The 21,123-nt window shown below is 44.3% G+C and overlaps 1 protein-coding gene across 2 annotated transcripts in view; it reads left to right on the top strand.

Annotated features, from left to right (window-relative positions):
- ULK1 (unc-51 like autophagy activating kinase 1) overlaps positions 1 to 21,123 on the top strand; it is a 113,579-nt gene that overhangs the window by 48,212 nt on the left and 44,244 nt on the right. For both annotated transcript variants that reach the window (XM_028709083.2, XM_028709082.2), the window contains exons 8-10: positions 1,805 to 1,906; positions 12,350 to 12,408; positions 20,294 to 20,376. In XM_028709083.2, coding sequence (XP_028564916.2) covers positions 1,805 to 1,906; positions 12,350 to 12,408; positions 20,294 to 20,376 — 244 coding nt within the window. The remainder of the gene's footprint in view (positions 1 to 1,804; positions 1,907 to 12,349; positions 12,409 to 20,293; positions 20,377 to 21,123) is intronic.

Genomic DNA, 21,123 nt, shown 5'->3' with positions numbered 1-21,123 from the left:
CTCACAGCCAAATTTGCTTGGATCTTGTTTGAAGTGGGGAATACGCATGGGAGGAATTGCAAAGAGATTATTCAGGGGGAGGTGGGGAGTTCTGTAGTAAATATTGGGCCCCATCCCCCCCTGTTACAGTGGTGCCCTGCAAGACGAAAAACTCGCTAGACGAAAGGGTTTTCCGTTTTTTGAGTCGTTCCGCAAGACGAATTTCCCTATGGGCTTGCTTCGCAAGACGAAACGTCTTGAGAGTTTGTTTCCTTTTTCTTAAAGCCGCTAAGCCGCTAATAGCCGCTAAGCCGCTAATAGCCGTGCTTCGCAAGACGAAAAAACCGCAAGACGAAGAGACTCGCGGAACGGATTAATTTCGTCTTGCGAGGCACCACTCCACTCTGTGTGATCAGGACAAGTCTAGGTTTATGCAGACTGGTCTGTTTGCCCTCATCTGGTGCAGCCCTAAAGCAGGGAGCTGACTGTGGGTTTTTCACTGCCAAGGCCTAGGGGTGGTTGCCAGACTTTGGGGAGCTTTCTCTGCCATCCCTGGAAGCTGTCCTCACACTCTTCTTTGTAGTAGGCCATATTCTTGGGAAGCTTGTTGTAGATTGTCATTCAGGCTGTGAAGTCTGGTGTTACCTGTCCTGGCTTGACTCTCTTGTTCACCTGGGTGGCAGCTGGTAAAAGATGTTGCTGTTTTTCAGACATGTGTGCACATTGGTTTTAGTTTTTTAGGGGAGAACTTTGCTTTAGTGTGGTGACTTATGTGTCTATGCAATAGAACAGGGGTCAGTAACCCTTTTCAGCCGTGGGCCGGTCCACTGTCTCTCAGACCATGTGGTGGGCCGGATTATATTTTGTAGGGAAAAAATGAACGAATTCCTATGCCCCACAAATAACCCAGAGATGCATTTTAAATAAACACATTCTACTCATGTAAAAACACGCTGATTCCCAGACCATTCGCAGGCTGGACTGAGAAGGCGATTGGGCCGCATCCGGCCCCCGGGCCTTAGGTTGCCTACCCCTGCAATAGAACATGAGTTAGCCCATGTGATCACCTCCAAATGTTGTTAGACTACAACTGCCATCAGCCCCAGCTAGCATAGCCCAATGGCCAGGGATGATGGGAGTTGTAGTCCAGCATCATCTGGAAAGCACCGTGTTGGCTACCCTTGTAATACAGTATGCAGATACATATGGATGCAAGTACATATGACAAGAGAGAAAATAGGCTTTATTTCACCCAGGTCAAAGACCCAGTTTGGCACCCACATTTGCCTACACACATACAGAGGCTGGGAGCATCAGTAACGCCCCTTTGGAGGCTTCACCTGGGATCAAAACCCTGGCTAGCATCCCCTGCCTCCTGTAGCTATGGCTGTGTATATGCAAATGTGTATTATATATTCTCACAAACAGAAACATGCATGCATGAGAAGGGCATGGACCCCCCCCCCCCATCTCCAGCACGTCAGGAGATAAGGTGTTAGTTTCTTTATCTCATTAAAGCAAAATCACGCCTGAATTAACCAGATTAGAGTTATGAAATAACCTTCTCCATGCCTGTATAACTACATCGTTCTAAGCTGGGAACAAAATCTCTAATCTCTTTTGTGGAATCTTGCCGTGTGTGTGTGTGTGTGTGTGTGTGTGTGTATGTGTGTGTATGCGTATGCATGCTGGTTGGAAAGGGAGACTCCAAAGGGACTCACTTTCTTTCAGTTATCAAGAAAAAGGTTAAAAAAATAAAATAAAATAAATTGGAAGCTGAGGCATTAAAACAAAATGTAATGTTCCCTTTCTTCTCCTATTGCAGGCCCCAGAAGTCATTATGTCCCAACACTACGACGCCAAAGCTGACCTGTGGAGTATTGGCACCATCATTTACCAGTGTCTGACTGGAAAAGCCCCCTTCCAGGTGAGTTACCTTTGTGGCTTAGTTTCATGGCTGCCCATTAGGCCTTCTGGATTGCTCACCTGCCTCTCCTCGGAGGTTGTTTTCATTGAAAAAAAGAATTCCAGCCTCCAACTTGAGCATCATCCATGTCACATGGGGAGAAACTTTGGGTTTGGCCTTCTGAGGGACACAAGCCGTCTGTTACAAATGCCACAAGTCTCGGTGGATGGTAGCACTGTTTTTCTTCCTTCATTTTATTTACTCTGTTTATTGAATCTGTATGCCGCCCTTCATCCAAAGATCCCAGGGCGATTCTTCCCTTGCTGTACTTGGAGAAAAATGAAACCAAGTGTGAGGAGATTGGGGTCAAGTAGCTGCTATTAGTTTGCAGCTGTCTGGGCAGGCCATTGGCCTGAGGGGAAGCTTCTTTGGGGATTAGCAACTGTATGGGGTAGACCAGGGGTCAGCAAGGTTTACCTCACCTGAGCTGGTTCACTCCCGCGGAGATCACTTCGTGGGCCGGATCGATTTCTGGCATCTGCGCAGACGCGATTTCCGGCACCGCGGAAGCGAGTCTTTACTCCGCACTATGCCGGTTTAGCTCAGCACATGGGGACTCGCCGAGCAGGCAGCTTGGTTCGGAGGCAGCTTGTGGACTGTTTAAACGACCCCCGTGGGCTGCTTGTGGCCCATGGGCTGCAGGTTGCCGACCCCTGGGGTAGACTATAGAACTTCCTGCCCAGGTAGGAGGCACCATCCGCTGTGCAAGGACTGAAACGGGACACTTTCTCTCTCCCACTTTTGACTTTTAATGCCATCCTCCTCCGCACCGTTTTGGGAGAAAAGGTTTTAGAAAGGCTTTTCCCATTTAAAATACGTTCACATCTCCTCTGGATAATGCAGCTTTCCAGAGTGGCTTGCATCAGAATATAAAAATACAAAATGAAAACGAGCAAACCCTAAAATCAATACCAGCTCCTCCTCCACTCTCTGAGCTTAACCGCTTTCCCCTCAGATGTAGAATGAATCAGTAGGTAAGAAAAGTAGAGGGGGAAACCCCAAATGCTGCCACAGTTAAAGCCTGTCTCTGGTAGCCACCCACCTGTTTCTGAAGACAGGCCTTTTGATGTCCTCAGCAGGTTCCTACAGGAGAAGGCAAGCCTTCCGATAACCTTGCCTTGGGCATTGGAGCTTTTGTAGGTCAACAGCAACACTGCCCAGAAACAAACCAGAAGTACTGAGTAATATCTCTTAAGTAGTTTAGTAATCTGTTCAATAAAGAGGGCCAGCCCAACCATTAGGCAAAATGAGGCAGCTGCCTTAGGCAGTTGATTTTGGATGTTCGTTGTTTAAATTTATTTTTACTGCCAGGAAGTGGGAGAGGCACTTATGAATTTTCTGCCTCAGCTGCCAAAATAACTTGACTGGCTTTGACCCGTGTGCCATTGGCTTTTCTGCCTCTCTTAAGGTTTTGGGCTGTTCCACCAAGGTCTGCCTAACAATCTGCCCACTGTGTTCTGGATGTTTTTGAAAGGCAATGCTTGATTTTGCAATCAGATTATGTTCAGCTTTATTCTTGCATTCTGTAGCTGACTTTACCAGCTACCTCTTATCACCGCGTGAGGGATAGTTAACCAGGAAGTGTTACCCATTCTACTTTGAGAGACTTAAGAATGGGTGTAGAGAATAATCAAGGGTGTGGAAGTATTCTTTTGAGCATGGCAAGTTCAACCTCAGGGAGAATTGCTGTACTGCCGAGCATGGAGAAGAGCAGGAAATCTGCCTGATGGTGTCCTAATCACGTGGAAAGAGCATCAAGGCTACCTGCTGTGTTTTTTGAGACTCTGTGCAAGAAGGATGAGCCATCTTTCCCCCTGCCTTCTAGTACCCCAGCTGAGGAGGGCAGGGGCTTCTTGCTACCCATCACTTCAAGCTTTGAGCATGGCGTAACATCAAGCACATCCTTTGCCCCTTTGTCTGCAGGCTGTGCATGTGGCAAGCATACATTTTGGCTGGATCCCAAGGCCAGCTAAGATTTGTGGACCTCCCAAAGTTTCGGCTTCAGCAAGCAAGCGAGTGATACCAGCTGCCAGTATGATTGCCACACACACAAAGGACCTGGCTAGGAAGGATAAAACTGATTTGGCAAGCTTACTAGAAAATCTAGCATGGCAGCAACCACGTTATAACATTCAGTACTTTTTAAAAGGCTGCTTCCTCTCTTAGATGATTTCCTCCCAATGCTCCTTTTTTTTTGTGGAGGGCAAAGCTCAAATAGTGATCACAAACAAGACTTAAATTTTCTAGTCTCCTTGTCTGTGTGTTCCTAACCCCAGGTTTTACAAAGATGCTTGGGGTGTACATATTTAAATGTGCTGCCTCCTACCATTCCTGGCTCCACCCTGCCCCGGGATTGCTCTTTATATCTTGATCGTGAGAGAGGTCATCGGGAGCAGGAGGGAGAGGAGGAAGTGGGATTTTGTGTGGTTTTTCTTCAATTGTTTTTGTTAATTAAGTAGTCAAATGAGTTGCAAGGGCCCCCTGGAGCATTCTAAAGATAACAGGAGATCTTCAAAGGTCTTCCTAAACAAATATTCTTTTTAAAAACATAATAAAGTAGTGCAGTCAGGTTTTTGCAGATCTTGAAGATGTTTTGACTTGCACAACAGCAGTTCTCTTCCAGCCTTGAGAAACTAGAATTGGAGTTTTCATGTGGGCGTGATTTTTAATAATAACCGAGAGGTGTCTGGGACGTTCGGGTCTGATATAATAATTAATTTGGGAGAACCAGATTAATTAGGCCCATGCTAAGTGGTGATGCAACTTCCAGCCAGACCACTTTTTGAGGTCTTTCCTTTCCTATCAGTGACCTCCTTTCTCTCCTTTCTAAGGCGAGATTTACACCTAGAGACTTCCTGGTACTCTTAATCCCACTTGCTACACCAGCTCAGTATGTTCAGGTAATGGCGACTGGTGCCGATTGGGACGGAAAGCCAGGGAGACCAACCGTAGTTGAGGCCTGACCCAACTAACTCCAGCTTTGGCCTCATCCTTCTCCCTGCTGAGTTCTACAAGGACAATGCTGAAACTGAGCAAGAGGAGACTGATAAGCAGTCCTGTCCCCTTGAACTGCTTATAAGAAAAAGGGCAAGCAGGTGGGGGCTGGCTGAGGGTAGAATGAGGTTGAGAGGTGAGTGGCCCCCACAGCCTCCACTGTGCACCATCGTTGGTGAGCTCTTGGAAGAGCTCCGTGTGAATATAACACACGATGGTTCTTGTTATCATAGGTCATTTTTTTCTACTGTTAAGCTGCTTTATGTTTACACATCGCTGCATTGGTCCATCGCTGGCCTTCCTTTTTGCCCAGGGCATTTGGAGTAGGTGTAGGCCCGTGGGTTGATAATCCTTCAATCTGCGTCAACACAGTTGGTGTCTGGAGTTGTGCTGATTAGACAAAACAGAAAACAGAAAGGGTGCAGAGTTGGGCCAACTCTAAATTCTGTGCAAAGAAGCAGTGAGAGTGAAGTAAAGTGGGTAATAATAATGCAAAGCTGATAGGTTTGCATGCTCCCGAACGTCCTCAGTTTGCTTCTTCATATGGTTATATTTTATTACTTACTTTTATGCAAACATGCATACACAAAAATATTCTTTTTTAAAAAAATAAGCAGACCCCACAATGGACACTGAAAAGCACAAAACACTCATTATACTGAGAAGGGCACATCTGGATTCATCATCTGGATTTATCATTCCAGAATAATTTATTTATCATTCCAGAATAATAATACATTGAGAGTCTGTCTTCGCTAAAAAAAAGGGGGGGATAAATATTAAACTTCAGTTGTTTCCTTTATAAAGTTATTTTGTATATTATGCCTTTCCTGAGCTTTTATATAATGCTTGAGCTTTGTCATGTAGAACGATCCCCGTCTGTTTCTTCTGTCCAGATCTTACCCAAAACCTTGCCCATTTTTGGCAATCTCTCATCGCTTAATTAGCCACTCTTGATTATAGGAGTAATTGTTCTGACCCCACAGTGGAAAGCAGCGATCTTGGCAGCTAATAAAAGGGTTTGAAACAAGTTAATCCAGCAGCCCGTTGAAAATGGTTGTCTAAAAAGTTCAGCAACGATCGTCAGTTGATCACGGGAGCAAAGCAAAAAACCCAGATTGAGAGACTGTGTCCCTTCTATTAACAGGTGTTGGGGGACAAGCAGATGGTGGCAGTGGGGTGGGGTGTTACTAAAGCTTCTTGGAAACACTGCTTAGTCCACAGGTCACCAGCCCAGCACCACGTTGTTCTTGGACCGGTGCCTCAGATTCTTAGTTCTCCTAGAAAGAAGGTTATGGAAGAAAATGTGCATTTACTTTCTAAGTAATTTCTGTAAAATGAGAGTGGTGTTGGTGGTTTGTATATTTTTCCTGGTGCTGAGGAATGCTTCCTGTTATGACAACAGCACGTGTGTGTGTGTGTGTGTGTGTGTGTGTGTGTGTGTGTGTGTTTGTGAGAGAGAGAGAGAGAGAGAGAGAGAGAGAGAGAGAGAGAGAGAGATCTCAGTAGCCAGGACCAGCTGGATATAGCTGATTTTCCATGTTAAGCCTAAGGTTGTCAGGGGTGGCTATCCCTCTGATTTTTAAATTATGCCATGCTCCCCCCTGGCAGCCATTTTGTGACTGGCACCCCCAGCTCACTCTCAAAATTCAAAATGTGCCCAGTAGTCCAAAATGGTTGGTGACTCCTGGCTTAGCCAAGATTTCCTTGAAATGTGAAGCTGCAGTACATGTACTTTAAGACTGCGAGCAAGCAGGGCTTTCCTTAAGTTCTCGAGGGAGAACCTGCAAAAATCCCCTTTTGAAATTCTCCCCTCCCAATCTTAAGGATCAATAGGGAAATGTATTTGTATCTCGTTACATCCAGCACCCTCTGTAACGAGAGAAAGATTCCTTGCTCTCAAATGTTTCTCCTTGCATTTGAGCTGGCACTAGGCTTCCTGGTGCCTTGCAGTGATGTCTGGCAGGTGCAATATGTGTGCACGAGGATCCAGTTATTAGGGGGATGAGGGGGATGTGGGAACGGCGGCAGCATGGCCTTTGCAAAACTATTGCAAGGGTGTGCCTGGCTTTTTGAAAGCTTGTCCTGTAAGTTGTGAGGGGCGAGTTGCAGCTGTCTTTATACTTCCAACACATATGAAACCTGCTGGGAGTATTTTTCCATCTGAATGGATGTGAGCTTGACAGTCCATCTCTCTTTAAGAACCAAATTTTAAATCAACTAGAATAAATGTGCCCCTTCCCTTGTCCCTTCTCTCTCCCACCTACCTAAGCAAGGCTCAGCCAACTGTGACATTTTAAGTACAGGAGAGGCTCTCACGACTGATAATCAACAGTTGAAAGAAGTACCTCACTTCTTTAATAATAATAATAATAATGATGATGATGATGATGATGATGATGATGATGATGTTTATACCCCACCCATCTGGCTGGGTTTTCCCAGCCACTCTGGGCAGCTTCCAACAGAATATTAAAAACACGACAAAACATCAAACATTAAAAACTTCCCTAAACAGGGCTACCTTCAGATGTCTTCTAAAAGTCAGATAGTTGCTTATTTCCTTGACATCTGATGAGAGGGCATTCCACAGGGTGCCACTACCGAGAAGGCCCTCTGCCTGGTTCCCTGTAACCTTGTTTCTCGCAGGGGGGGAACCTCCAGAAGGCCCTCGGAGCTGGACCTCCGTGTCCAGGCAGGATGATGGGGGTGGAGGTGCTCCTTCAGGTATACTGGACCGAGTACCATGGCTGCTACTGAAAATGGTCTCCATGAGCCACATCCTCTTGCTCTCCCTGTAACATCTGCATCCACCCAGTTACTCTTTATTTAATGTCATCAGGTTGGGTGTTTCCATGCTCTGTTGGCAGCTGACAATAATTTTTTTTTTATTTTTTAAAAAATAAAGGAACACACTTCCATACTTGTGCTGCATGACACCCAGCAGGTTTACCTCCCTCGCCCCCCACATCCTAAATAATAGCCAGATGTCTGACAGGTCATTTTATTTTAATTTTAAGGAGCTTTTTGTGCTCACCAGTGTCTCTAAATTAAAACAATGGACCCTAACAGAGGGATGAGATTAATGGGATCCATAATCCTTGTAAACAGATTGTATGACAGTTTATTGAGTTGTTAATTCAATTCCCGACCCTGCCCCCCTCCAAAAAAAGCATGCCACTGAAGGGCTTTTTAATGACAATGAGGAACGGAAGCATAGTTAATATACTCATTCTAATATTTCTGTAAAAATATAAACCATGTTTCTTATATGGCTTATATTAAGGAGTCACTGACTCCTTAATCAAAACAAAAAAAATTCCTTCCAGTAGCACCTTAAAGACCAACTAAGTTAGTTCTTGGTATGAGCTTTCGTGTGCATGCACACTTCTTCTGTATCTGAAGAAGTGTGCATGCACACGAAAGCTCATACCAAGAACTAACTTAGTTGGTCTTTAAGGTGCTACTGGAAGGAATTTTTTTTGTTCTGACTATGGCAGACCAACACGGCTACCTATCTGTAACTGACTCCTTAATATCACTGGTTTTGCAGGTATTATTAGCCAACCCTGGCATATTAGGGTGCAGGAGTTGGAAATACTGGAGTATGTACAGAGAGACAGAAGAAATTAATCTGTCTTGCCCCTAAAGCTTGCCTTTCATTTTGAAATTTATTTAATTTATATCCCTCCCTCCAATAACCTCAGGAAAATGGAATCTATTTTTATTATCTGAATAAACCTGTGAGGCAAGCTATGCTAAGACCTGTGGGTTCACCCAGGGCTACTTCTTTAATTTTAGGGCTGACTGGAGATGAATAATAATAATAATAATAGATAATAAATTTATTATTTATACCCCGCCCATCTGGCTGGGTTTCCCCAGCCACTCTCGGCGGATACTAACAGAATATTTAAAACATTCCCTAAACTTCTCTAAACAGGGCTGCCTTAACTCTGCTATCCTCTGGTATCCTCAGTACACAACTCAGGATCACTTTGGAAAATCCTTCAAAGCAATGCCAGGATTTTTACACAGCCTGCCTCCTGCTCCCCTCTTTGTTCTTCTGTTTCTTGGTTGCAATAACCATAGTTTTTTGCAGTGACCATCTGAGTTGGGCAAACTTAAGATAGTATTAACTTCCAAACTAGGGTTTGGAGCAGGGATGAGAAACCTGCACATGTTGTTGGGCTCCTAACTCCCATCAGCCCCAGTCATTATGGCCAATGGTCAGGGATGATGGGAGTTGTAGTCCAAAAGGCATCAAGATCTCCATCCCTAGTCACAGCACAGTCCAGGTTTACTCCAGAAGCAAATTCCACTATATTGAATTACCCTCTAGTAATTGTGCTTTCGGATTGCAGACTCAATGACTCTTGGCAGTGGTGATTGCCTCCGATTCCCAGCACTGGATTTGGGGGTTAGCACTAAGCATAAGTTGCCATATTTTGAACTTCGTGACAATGTGTGGTTTTTGCAACCTGGAGTTGGAGGAGGGAATCTACTTGCAAGGGGAGTGGAAGAGAGTGAGATCATGCAATTGAATTGACTGTCCCATTCTTCAGGCTTTCCTTAATTGAGCTTTAGCTTCTGTCTCACCCAGCCAAGCGGCTCAGGTCATGTTTTGTAATGGTGGGGGCTGTTCTGTGGTGTTGGGTGAACACTTTACAAGCATTTGCTGCTATTATTGTGGGGCCAGCTGCCCAACCCGTCTCTGGCTTGGTTGCAGCAGCAACAGCTTCCACCTGTTTTCTCTCTCCACCCCCACCCCCTCTCATTTTGTGTTTTGAACTCTCTCAATCTCCTTTTTGGTTTGCAAGCATTTTAGCTTCACTGAAGAGCATCTTGTTTTGGGAAAAGATGGTGTTTGGAGTCCCTGGCTCAGGCTGCACTTGCCGATGGTGCTACCTGCCAAGGGGGCAATATTCTGGGCATGGAGGTAGATTGTGTCCTGGTGAATTGTATTTTTAACATAAACTATTATCCCCTTTTCACATGTGGCTCTTTGTCAGTTAATCCTCTTGTCTTCTAGAGTTGATATATTTATGTTTCCCCTTTTTTTGCTGTCATGTTTTTGTAAGTTTGTAGTTTACTTTTTTTAAAAAAATGAAGCACTGTACGAGACTTATAGGATTTAGCTTACTTATTTTTATCTGTTTTTAATTTACCCATTTCCTTGACCCTGACCCCTGTAGACCTTCCTAAAGTTTTACTCACCACTTCCAAAGCTCCCCACTTCATTTTTTGTTGTCATATTGTAAACCACCCTGATATCCTCGGATGAAGGGCTGTATATAAATTTAATGAATAATAATAATGCATTTTTAATTGTAAAAATGAACAGGGACTCTACCATGGCAGAAGCAGTGTAAAACAATGAATGTGCTTATTTTAAGTAATAACTGTAGACTAATTAATATACCACCTCTCAGTAAACTTCCAAGGGCGCTACAAAAATAACAATTAAAAATAAAAAGTATCACTAGAAGTATCTGGGATATGTATGTTTTGGAATTCACCCTGGGGAAATTTAGCTTTGGTTTCAGCATTTGGCATCCAAAGGATTCCTTTTTTTAAAAGAACAGAAGCACCTAGTCCTCAAGGCTGTAAAGTCCAAGTATGTGAATTATGTCTGTTGCAGGGTGTGAAGCCTGATGGGGATCAAAGTGGATTTCTAGTGGCTGGACTTCAGGGCTTTCCTTACTCTCTTCCTGCCCTCCTCCACACTCCATTAGCAGAACATACACTAGTGGCCAAAAATGGTGGAAACCTTTTGGAAAAAGCATATTTCTGAGGTTTGATGGCTCATAACACCACTTTTTTTGGAGTACTACCATAAAATTATATATCAATGGAAAGATAATTTAATGAAGAATGTAATGCAACAAAGTTTCTTCAATTATCTGTTTTCTGTTAAAAGCTAGAGCCAAATAACCAGAAAAAGGAAGCACATCTTGCTTGGGTTGATTTGCAGTAGGTTTCCTTCATTTGAATGTAGCCTATGAGCATGAATGTTTAGAGCAGGGGTCAGCAAACTTTTTCAGCAGGGGGGCGGTCCACTGTACCTCAGACCTTGGGGGGGGGGCTGGACTATTTTTTTTTGGGGGGGGGGGGAGATGAACGAATTCCAATGCCCCACAAATAACCCAGAGATGCATTTTAAATAAAAGGACACATTCTACTCTTTACATGCTGATTCCCAGGCTGTCAGCAGGCCAGATTTGGAAGGTGATTGGGCCAGATCTGGGCCCCAGGCCTTAGTTTGCCTACCCATGGTTTAGAGAGCCAATCATGTGTTATGAGCCATCAAACCTCGGAAATACACTTTTTTTCAAAAGGTTTCCACAATTTTGGCCACTAGTGTAACTAAACATGCAAATATATGCTTGATTTTCATAATTTACACATCCTTCCAAGGTGCAGCTTCTTTTAGAGCACAGTTTTAACTTGAGGCAGCCCTCAGATGATAAAATTTGGGGGGCTTATAATTTTTTAAAGGAAAGAGTCAGTATAACAACAGAACGTTAATGTGCGAAGAGCCCGTTCTGGGCTGTAGCCCAGTTAATTCTTTCATTTCCCCCCATCCCAATAGACACTCTGCATCCTTTGCCAAGTAACCATGTTAAGTCCTTACTGAGCACTTTATTCTTTGGTGGTAGGAGATTTGCACCATTGAGCGTTTTTCACTAAAAAAATTTTTTTTAGCATGTGTGCGATTGTGCACCTCTGTAGACATCTGAGTCCCTCCCCAGTTGTGTTTGGATGGCACTGCTTTAGCCGCAGAAGAACCAGGCTTTTGGAGAATTGAGATCGGATAGGTTAAATATAAGAGATATGTACAAAAATATACCAGTGGTTTTTCGTGTATGGCAGCGTTTGATTGACTTTGGATAAAGAAATATATGAGAAAGAGCAACGGTACAAATTGCTGTAGAACTGTACTAGAGAATATATAAAGAATAGATTAATAATTCATTATTAGAATAAAATCATACAATGGGAATTGACGAAGTCCAAAGCCTTTATGATATTTTTGTTAATAATCGCATAAAAAGTTGCATAAATACAGCTGAAGCTTAAGGTTCATAATTATGCAAGAAAAGATAAGTATATGGGTTTTTTTCCTCTTTTTTGTGTACATGATTGAAATTTCAATTTACTATATATATGTAATGTTTTGTAAGACTTAATAAAGCTTGTTACATGTTTTTTAAAAAAGAGATCGCTTGTGCGATAGATAGATAGATAGATAGATAGATGATAGATAGATAGATGATAGATAGATGATAGATAGATAGATGATATAGATATAGATATAGATATAGATATAGATATAGATATAGATAGGGTTACAGATGGCTGTATGAATTTGCTGATCACCCTTCACCTCTTTCCCCCACTCCTTCACAGGCAAGCAGCCCTCAAGACCTTCGGCTCTTCTATGAGAAAAACAAGATGCTCATGCCCAAGTAAGCATTCTTTCAGTGCTGCTATTCTCTGCTTTCTCTCTCCCGCGAACTTCGCTGCCACTTGCTCGACTCTTCTCAACACCTGTCCCCTTGTGCTCTCAGCTGGGCATGTTTAGAAATCACTTGGCAACCTGCCTCCTCCGTCTGTTAGCCTGGAATGACAGAGCCCAGAGGCTGGCAAGCTGAAACTTGGTTACCTTGGTTGACCCTGTCCAGGAGCACAAAAACAATCCAAGCGGATTCTTTTTCGCATTTGCTTCTTTCTTTTTGAGGGAGGGAGGAGGCTTGGACAGCTTTAACAGGCAAAAGCATCCCCAGCTGAGCTTAGCAAAAGATGTCCGTTTCACCCATTCGCGCCATCCCTGATGAAAACAGGTTCAAACCCTTATACCTATAATAGAGCATTTTATGACCATTATCTCAGGGAGAATCCTGTGTGGTTGTGGGTTAGCATTAATCATTCCTAGACAGCAAAGGCTGAGAGGGGACATGGAAGAGGGAGCATGCTTGTTTTCTCCTGCTCTGGAGGATAGGACTCGAACCAGTGGCTTTCAGTTACAAGAAAGGAGATTCTGACTAGGCATACGGAAAAACTTTCTGACAGTAAGAGCTGTTCAACAGTGGAACTGTCTCTCTTGGGAGGTGGTGGATTCTCCTTCCTTCATTTTATTCTAATTTTTTTTTGCCAGGGTTGGTGGTGGATCCACCTGCCATTTCCAGTAACTGGCTAAGAGAGTGTTATGAATGAATTAGTGTTTCTCAAACTTGGTTTCCCCCAGCTGTTGTTGGGCTACAACTCCCATCATCCCTAGCTAGCAGGACCAGTGGTCAGGGATGATGGGAGCTGTAGTCGAACAACAGCTGGGGAACCAAATTAGAGAAACTCTGAATTAAGTGTTTGACCGTTCTTGGAAACCAGACTGATTTCATCTATTTTGCTGGTTCGTTTCACATGGAATGGTGATCCAAGGAATCTGTTGCAGGATGTGCTTCAAGTAAGCAAGGATTTCACAGCTATGTTGAAACCCCCAACGCATTGCTATTCAAACTGTGTTTGTGAATCCTGGGGTTACACAGCTCTCTGAAACTATGGTAGTAGTGAAGAAGTTTCCTTTTGCTATCATCTTCCTGGATGTACACTCTTATCTCTTGTGAAGGTGACTGCCCAGTTTGTTTGGGCCTAGTCATTGTGTGTGAACCAGGGTTCACTGTAAGACACTTGCCAGAATCCTCCGCAGTGTTTGGGTGTCACAGTAAACCATGGGTTGTTGTGACACGAATGAGCCTCTCTGAGCTTTTTGTTCTCCTCCTTGACCGCAGGCTCAAGGAAGAATGTACAAGCTTTCAGTTCCATTTTTAATTAACCCTGTAGCTCATCATGTTGTCCATACTTAACAAACTGTGGCTATTTTTAACTTGGTTTCTTTGAACGAAGCCAGTTTCAAATGAAGATAACCTGTTGGAGCAAGCCATAGTTACAGTTAGCCACAGTTCGAAGTTTGGATGCAGTACTAAAGTGTGGTTAGTTGAAATTGGAAGCAAAAACTCATGGGCATGTTAGGGGAGTGACCGGGGAAGAGTGCAAGAGATGTGAGACTTGCCTAGATTCACTTCAGTTACAACATAGGTAAAGGTAAAGGTACCCCTGCCCGTACGGGCCAGTCTTGACAGACTCTGGGGTTGTGCGCCCATCTCACTTAAGAGGCCAGGGGCCAGCGCTGTCCAGAGACACTTCCGGGTCACGTGGCCAGCGTGACAAAGCTGCATCTGGCGAGCCAGCACAGCACACGGAAACGCTGTTTACCTTCCCGCCAGTAAGCGGTCCCTATTTATCTACTTGCACCTGGGGGTGCTTTCGAACTGCTAGGTTGGCAGGCACTGGGACCGAGCAGCGGGAGCGCACCCCGCCGCGGGGATTCAAACTGCCAACCTTTCGATCGGCAAGCCCTAGGCGCTGAGGCTTTTACCCACAGCGCCACCCGCACCCCCGGCATGTTAGGGGAGTGACCGGGGAAGAGTGCAAGAGATGTGAGACTTGCCTAGATTCACTTCAGTTACAACATAGCTCATCACAATGCCAGAATTCAGGCAGTTCGAGGCTTGAACCTCCTTCAACCCATCTGATCCCTAGATTTGATTCCTAGGTGTCCCTTGTGAGGGGTGCAGGCCACGCTCCTTGCAGGATTCAATATACTTCTGAAGCCTAAAGGCTGGGAGAAGGAGCTTCTCTTAGTTTTAGCCCCTTTAGCGCTGAGAGAATATATTGTGTGTGTGAGACACAGGGATACTGCTGGCAAATTGCATCCCTGGGTTTGAGATATCCTCCTATGCCGCCCCACTGTTGTGCCATCATCCATGCTGCAAGTTTCATTTTCTTCACACAATTTCTGGTCTTAAACAGAGATAACCAAGATTTAATTTCACTGTGGGCGTTTGATTCAGCTTCCCAGTGCAGTGCCAGGCCAGGATGTTTGTGTTAACGTCAACATTGCTTTGTGAATGAGCCAGTGTGCTTATTTTACATACTATATTTATTTACATCCTGCATTTTTCCCAGACAGCGACTCAAGGCAGCTTACATATAAAATAGAAGCAGCCTAAAATGTAGAAAAAGCAGTCATTAAGAAGCAATTAACCAGTAATAGAATTAAAAGATATATATAAAACATACAGATAATTACAATAAAATTTGCACCACCAGCCCTTTGCATGCATTTAAGCTCTTTACATTTATTTAAGATTTAATGTAATTAGCACAATCTTTTTATGCATCATTTCCTTCTGACCTCACGGCTTACAATTTCCTGCCCAGCAATTTCCATACGATTTCCATACAAACTTCTACTTGTATGCCTGCATACCTGTTTGTATACCTGCATAACTGTGCACACACACATCATTCAATAATCTTTCCTGCATTTGACTCTAGCCCATGGAAGCTGGTGCCATTATAGGTGCTTTAAGTTTTCAGGGTTGCAGCTAGTAGCTTGAAGCATTATTGCTGCAATACTGTGTTTGAAGCTTAACATCTGTCTCACATGATTAAATCTCACTATACACTTTATTTACTGGCCCAGTTTGCACATAGCAGTAAAACAAAGTTAATAGTTTCTTGCAAGCATGCCAGTCTTGGTCCCACTGTTCCTCCCTGCTTGTACACTGAACAAGCCAGCCACTATCCCCCAGGTTGGTGTTACTGGGGTGGGGGGGGGCCTTGCCTAAAGACCCTGTGCTTTTTTCCTCCCCCAGCCCCACCCCAGGACCCTCATTTACATCACCATTCCCCTACAAGTGATGCAAACCTGCGTGGAGAAGGAGGGAGCCTCAACCTGGGGACACTATTTTGGTGGCACCCCCTTGTCTCACGTAGCATGCCATTTCAAGCCTAAGATTTGCTGACACAGGTGAATGCCATTCTGAGGCGGGGAAGCCCGTGCTCTTGGCTTTGATCCAAAAGGGCGTGCTATTTTAATCAGATGGTGTGAAATAGCTTGTGCTCGCCTTCTCCCTTTGAATAAGCTGGCTTGCCTACCCATAACGCTTTGGGCGGCATGCTTTTGTTTTTAAACAAGGTGACTAGGAAACAACACTGTTCAGCAGAGACTGGAAATGTCAGATGAACTGGGTGTGGAACAGACAGCCTGTTTGTCAGCTCTTTTTGAGGGCTTCCACGTGACTCCTGGGTTTGCTGTGGGCTCTCCCTGTTCCTTGGCTGCGTAATGCGCCTAGAAGCTGTATGAAGGAAGGGGTGGGGTAGGAGGGTGGGGAGCAGATAAACAAAGCTATTTATGTCCTCTGCAGTGAGAATAATTAAATTAGGGTTGCAAGTAGGAGCTGAATACATATCACACAACCCAGAATGTGACGTCCAAGATCTATTTCAGATGTGTGTGGACAGGAATAAATTTCCTTGCACTTTAAGTCACTGGCCCAGTAAATCAGTTCTGACCACTTTGCTCCTTCCTGCTAGTACTTGGCCTGTTATCCAAACTGTTTAGAGCCAGTAAGCCATGAGCAGTCAATTAAGAACAAACCATGGTTTGTTGGGAGCCAAACCAAACTATGATCCTAGGTTCAAGTGGATTGGGATTCGTTTCTTGTGTGTGCTAGTAAAGAGGAGCAAAGTGGACAGCGAACTCAATATCAGCCGTTACCTATGTGCTAGTGTCAATTTCATTTATAATCCTTTTTAAATGAGAACTCCCAAAATGAATTACAATATAATAAAACCGTTACATATATGAATCAGTTAAAACATTTGCACATATAAAAACCAACACTGAACCATTTATACAGTGCCCTATTGCAAAACATCAGGATGGTGTATAGCAGGGGTCAGCAAACTTTTTCAGCAGGGGCCCGGTCCACTGTCCCTTAGACCTTGTGGGGGGCCGGACTGTATTTTGGAAAAAAATATGAACGAATTCCTATGCCCCACAAATAACCCAGAGATGCATTTTAAATAAAAGAACACATTCTACTCATGTAAAAACTGCTGATTCCCGGACCGTCTGCAGGCCAGATTTAGAAGGCGATTGGGCTAGATCCGGTCCCCAGGCCTTAGTTTCCCTACCCATGGTGTACTGTATAGCAACATTTTTTAAAAAAACAATGCAGTACAGAACTATCTTTAAAAGGACTGGCCTCTCAAGAAAATTTTAAATAGCTGCATAGGCCTGATGTCTGGTTTAGAAAGATGTCTGGAAGTCAAAAGCGATGACGCTTGCCAAATCTTTGCTATAGAGGAGGTGCAGCACCTTTTAGGGCTGGGAACATTAAATGCATGATGTCTGGTTTACTTATTTCATAAAATTTATATACAAACAAGCTTCAAAGCAGTTTACGAAAAGAATAAAGCAATAAAATTATTTGTAACAACTGTTTAAAACGTTCAGAAAACTAAAAATGGCAATGAAATAACGACACATCAGGATTCTAGATATCTGGGTATCTAAACAAAATGTTTTTAGCAGGCGCTGAAAATGGTACAGTGGAGCTGCATTCCTGATAGCTATAGGCGAGGCGGACTTCCATAACACAGGGAACAACCGGTATTCTGGTCTCAAGTTGCACAAGGCTTTCTACACCAACACAGTTTAAAACAGCATAGCGCACACAGAGTCCGTTCAAATCCTATGCATGTTCCAACTGGGGAAAGGACCTAGATTTTGGCAGGTGCCAAAAAATGTTTACCATCGTGTACGAACGTCGTGTGCGAACCTGCTTGGGCTCAGGTTCAGGCATTGGTTTCACTGCATGGATAAAAAGTCCAAGTCTTCCTGTTTGGAATCCCAAGGGCTCGTATTCATCCACATTGGAAACTGTTAGCGGGACAGGATGCACAACATGTCTTGTGTTCTCTTGGGAAGGAAAAACTGCATTTGTGCCTTTCCATTATGAGCCATTGTGGCTAGGTTTTGCAGAGAAGATAACAATCCGTGAAGCTACCGTCTTACACCAGTGCAGACTATTTGTCCCTCTAGCCAGCCTTCCAAATGTTGGTGGATTCCCCATCAGCCCCAGCCAGCCAGCATGGGTGATGGTCAGGGATGATGGGAGTTGTAGTCCAACAACCCATGGTGCGCCCCACGTGTTGCTCACCCCTGTCTTGCACCAGCCCTATAAGGCAGGCCAGGTATCCCTAAACTATTTATGGGTGGCTTGCATACAGCTACCAAAGAACTTGAGCAGGGGTAGAAATTTGAACTGAAGGCTTCCTGGTTTTGCATCTCGTGATCTTAATATATTTATGGTCTTGGAGAGGACAGGAGATGGTGAGATTATTACCGGCTTTCAACTATTTTCACTGAAAGGAGCATCCTCATTCGGAGGCGGTGTGCTTCTGCTGGGATTCCATGCCCTGTTTGTGAAAGCAAGTAATGCATCATCAACAAAAGGACCAGGCAGCTAGCGATGCAAAAGACCGTTTTTGTCTGCCACTCACAGTAAACCAGGGACTGGTGGCCCTTCATACATGGTTGGACTTCTACAAGCCCCAGCCAGTGTTGTCAGTGGTCAAGGATGATGGGAGCTGGGCTCTAGCAGCCTATGGAGGTTACTAGTTTTCCAGTCCTGCAGTATTTGAGCTAGGTGGAGAAATAGCCTGAGTTGTGAAAAATGCAGCTTCTGTGTTCCTGCAATGTTGGGACTTGATTTTTTTTTACCTGATTTGGGAGACAGGTCTTAATCCCTCTGCCTTACCACCTGGCGTGTTTTGATGCAGCTGTCCTTAAGGAGGACCACGCAGCATTCAAAGTGCCCAGCACTTCCTGTCCTGACATTCCACGTGCCTGCAGCACTGCTTCTCACGTGAACATCCCAGCCAGCCAAGCTGGAAAATTCCTGTTTGTTGACCCGCCCGGATCAGACGTTACTTGCAGCTGCTGTTGCTTTATGATTTCTAGGAAGTGCCTGTAAGAGAGGGCTGTGGATTTCGTAGAAAACCTAGATCATTTTTCAGAAGGTGCCCCTGCACAACAGCTCCTGTTTTGCACTGGGCAAGAGAGCTCTAAGGAGTGTCCTGTAGTTTTCCATACTAGCCCTTTTCTTTCTTTCTTTCTTTCTTTCTTTCTTTCTTTCTTTCTTTCTTTCTTTCTTTCTTTCTTTCTTTCTTTCCTTCCTTCCTTCCTTCCTTCCTTCCTTCCTTCCCTCCCTCCCTCCCTCCCTCCCTCCCTCCCTCCCCCACCTTCGGTTTTACTGTTTTCCCCAGCATTGGAATTCAGCAGAAAGTTGAGAGAGAGAGAGAGCAGTTTGGAAATGCTTCCCAAATATTAGCCCCTGGCACACAGTTGTTTACTTAGACATTTCTGAGTAGGCATCGATGTGGGGAGAGAGGGCAAGCCTGCAAGGGACTGAGCCGTGCCAGGCTAAGTGGAGTAGTGTTAGTTTTAAAGATCTGTGATGTTTGCCGTGAATATGCCATTACCTGACCTGACCTCTCCAAGCAAACCTGGCAGGCGGCAGGCACCAAGTTGTGTACACAGCAAATGCCAAGACGGCCTGGTTTCGCCTGTGCAAGAATTTTAAAACTGCTCTGCCAGGTTTTTCCTTCCTCTGCCCTCTCCCTTCTCTCTTCTGAATGTGTCTCTGCCTGGTATATATTACCAGGATTGGCGGGGGGGGGGGTGCGCGATAATTTTTGCTTTTTTCAAATTGCTGCTTCAAGTGTCGTGAAAAAGAAAATGGGGGACACTTTGTGTTGAAATTGAAGATGTTGGAAAGAAGGTTAGATGAAAACCTTCTCCTTGCAAAGCTAGTTTTTTGTGTGTGCAGGGACTAGTTCTGTTCACTGCAGGGAAGCTTAAGGTAGTTTGGTACCTGAATTGGAAAAATCCCTGTGGTTTCCAGTAGGAAAGGGTTAGCCAACGTGGTGCCTCCAGATGATGTTGGATTCCATCTCCCATCTCCCCCAGCCAGCATAGCTAATGGAGTAAAAATGGCATTTCCCCTCAAGTTAGGTGACGGAGTAGCTTCTCTTCCATTTAGTTTCTCTACGGACAGCACTGAGCGAGATCCAGGCAACAAGGTTGTTGGATCCATCCCCACAGCAGGATAGAATATCAGGTTTTCTATGCCTTATAGATAGAGCCCAAGTGCTTTTCCTTGAGATTATTAAGCAGTTGTAAAAGCTAATGCTTCCATTAAGCTTTTGGCTAAACTGGTTTCTCCTCACCCCATCTGGTTGCCTTTGATTTTCCCGTTTTTAATTAGCATCTGTCATTTGTGTGTTGTTTTATGACCATTCATTGTACTGCGTTTGATCTTGTAAAATACTTTGAATCTCTAGTAAGAGAAGTATAAAAGTAGCTTTTTAAAAAAAATAAAAACAACAACAACAACAACCTGTGTGGCACAATATAAGATTTCTTTCTTTTTTCTTTTTAAGCATTCCAAGGGAGACATCAGCCCACTTGAGGCAGCTGCTGCTAGGACTCTTGCAACGGAACCACAAGGACCGCATGGACTTTGGTAAGGAATTTTGCCTTCTGAGACACTTCATAATCAAGTCAGACCAGAACCACACCAAAGAAAGAGGTGCCCTTTAATAAAATTGACTCTGCCCTTACACTTCAGACACACTGACTTTCACACTTTGGCTGTGCCCCCAGAGGGTTGACAATAGCTCAGTGCACCCCTTTGCTTGAAGTAGCTTTGTGGACATTGTTTTAAGGTATCAGCATCTCGCATGGCAAAGTTTTGCTGATTGTTCTCTTCATTCAAGTTTGATCCCACCCCACCCCGCCCCCAGCACCACTGATCCTTTGCAGACATCATGCTGTCAACCCCGGCTTAATCCTAATTGGTTTGCCGTCTGTTATTCTTTCAGATTATGTTTGTCAATGAAACTGGGCTTTAGAGAACATCCCCAAGCAGCTGGCCAAATCAAGGCCAGGGATTAACTGATCCCAGTTTTAATTGTACATTTATAGATGAAGCATGGCCGGATTTAGCAGAACCATTGTCATTTATTTATTTTTGAGGGGGGTGGGGTGGATATGGTCATTGTACTTTAAACTAATAGGGTGACCTAATAATGCCATCTTGTTGGGCGGTGGTAAGCTTCTGTCAACTAGCTGCCTGTGGGTTTTCCCAGGTGGCTGTAGGATGCCTCAAAGCAAGACACTCTGTGGTCTTGGAGGAGTAAAGACATGCCACTCCTGAATGTTGGTGCTGTCTTGCATTTAAGCCTTCCTTCGCCAACCTTGGGTCCACAGC

This window comes from Podarcis muralis, chromosome 16 (assembly GCF_964188315.1).
Source record: "Podarcis muralis chromosome 16, rPodMur119.hap1.1, whole genome shotgun sequence".
Taxonomy (NCBI): Eukaryota; Metazoa; Chordata; class Lepidosauria; order Squamata; family Lacertidae; genus Podarcis; species Podarcis muralis.
Note: the sequence above shows the minus strand (reverse complement) of the source record. Positions and strands in the feature narration are given on the sequence as shown.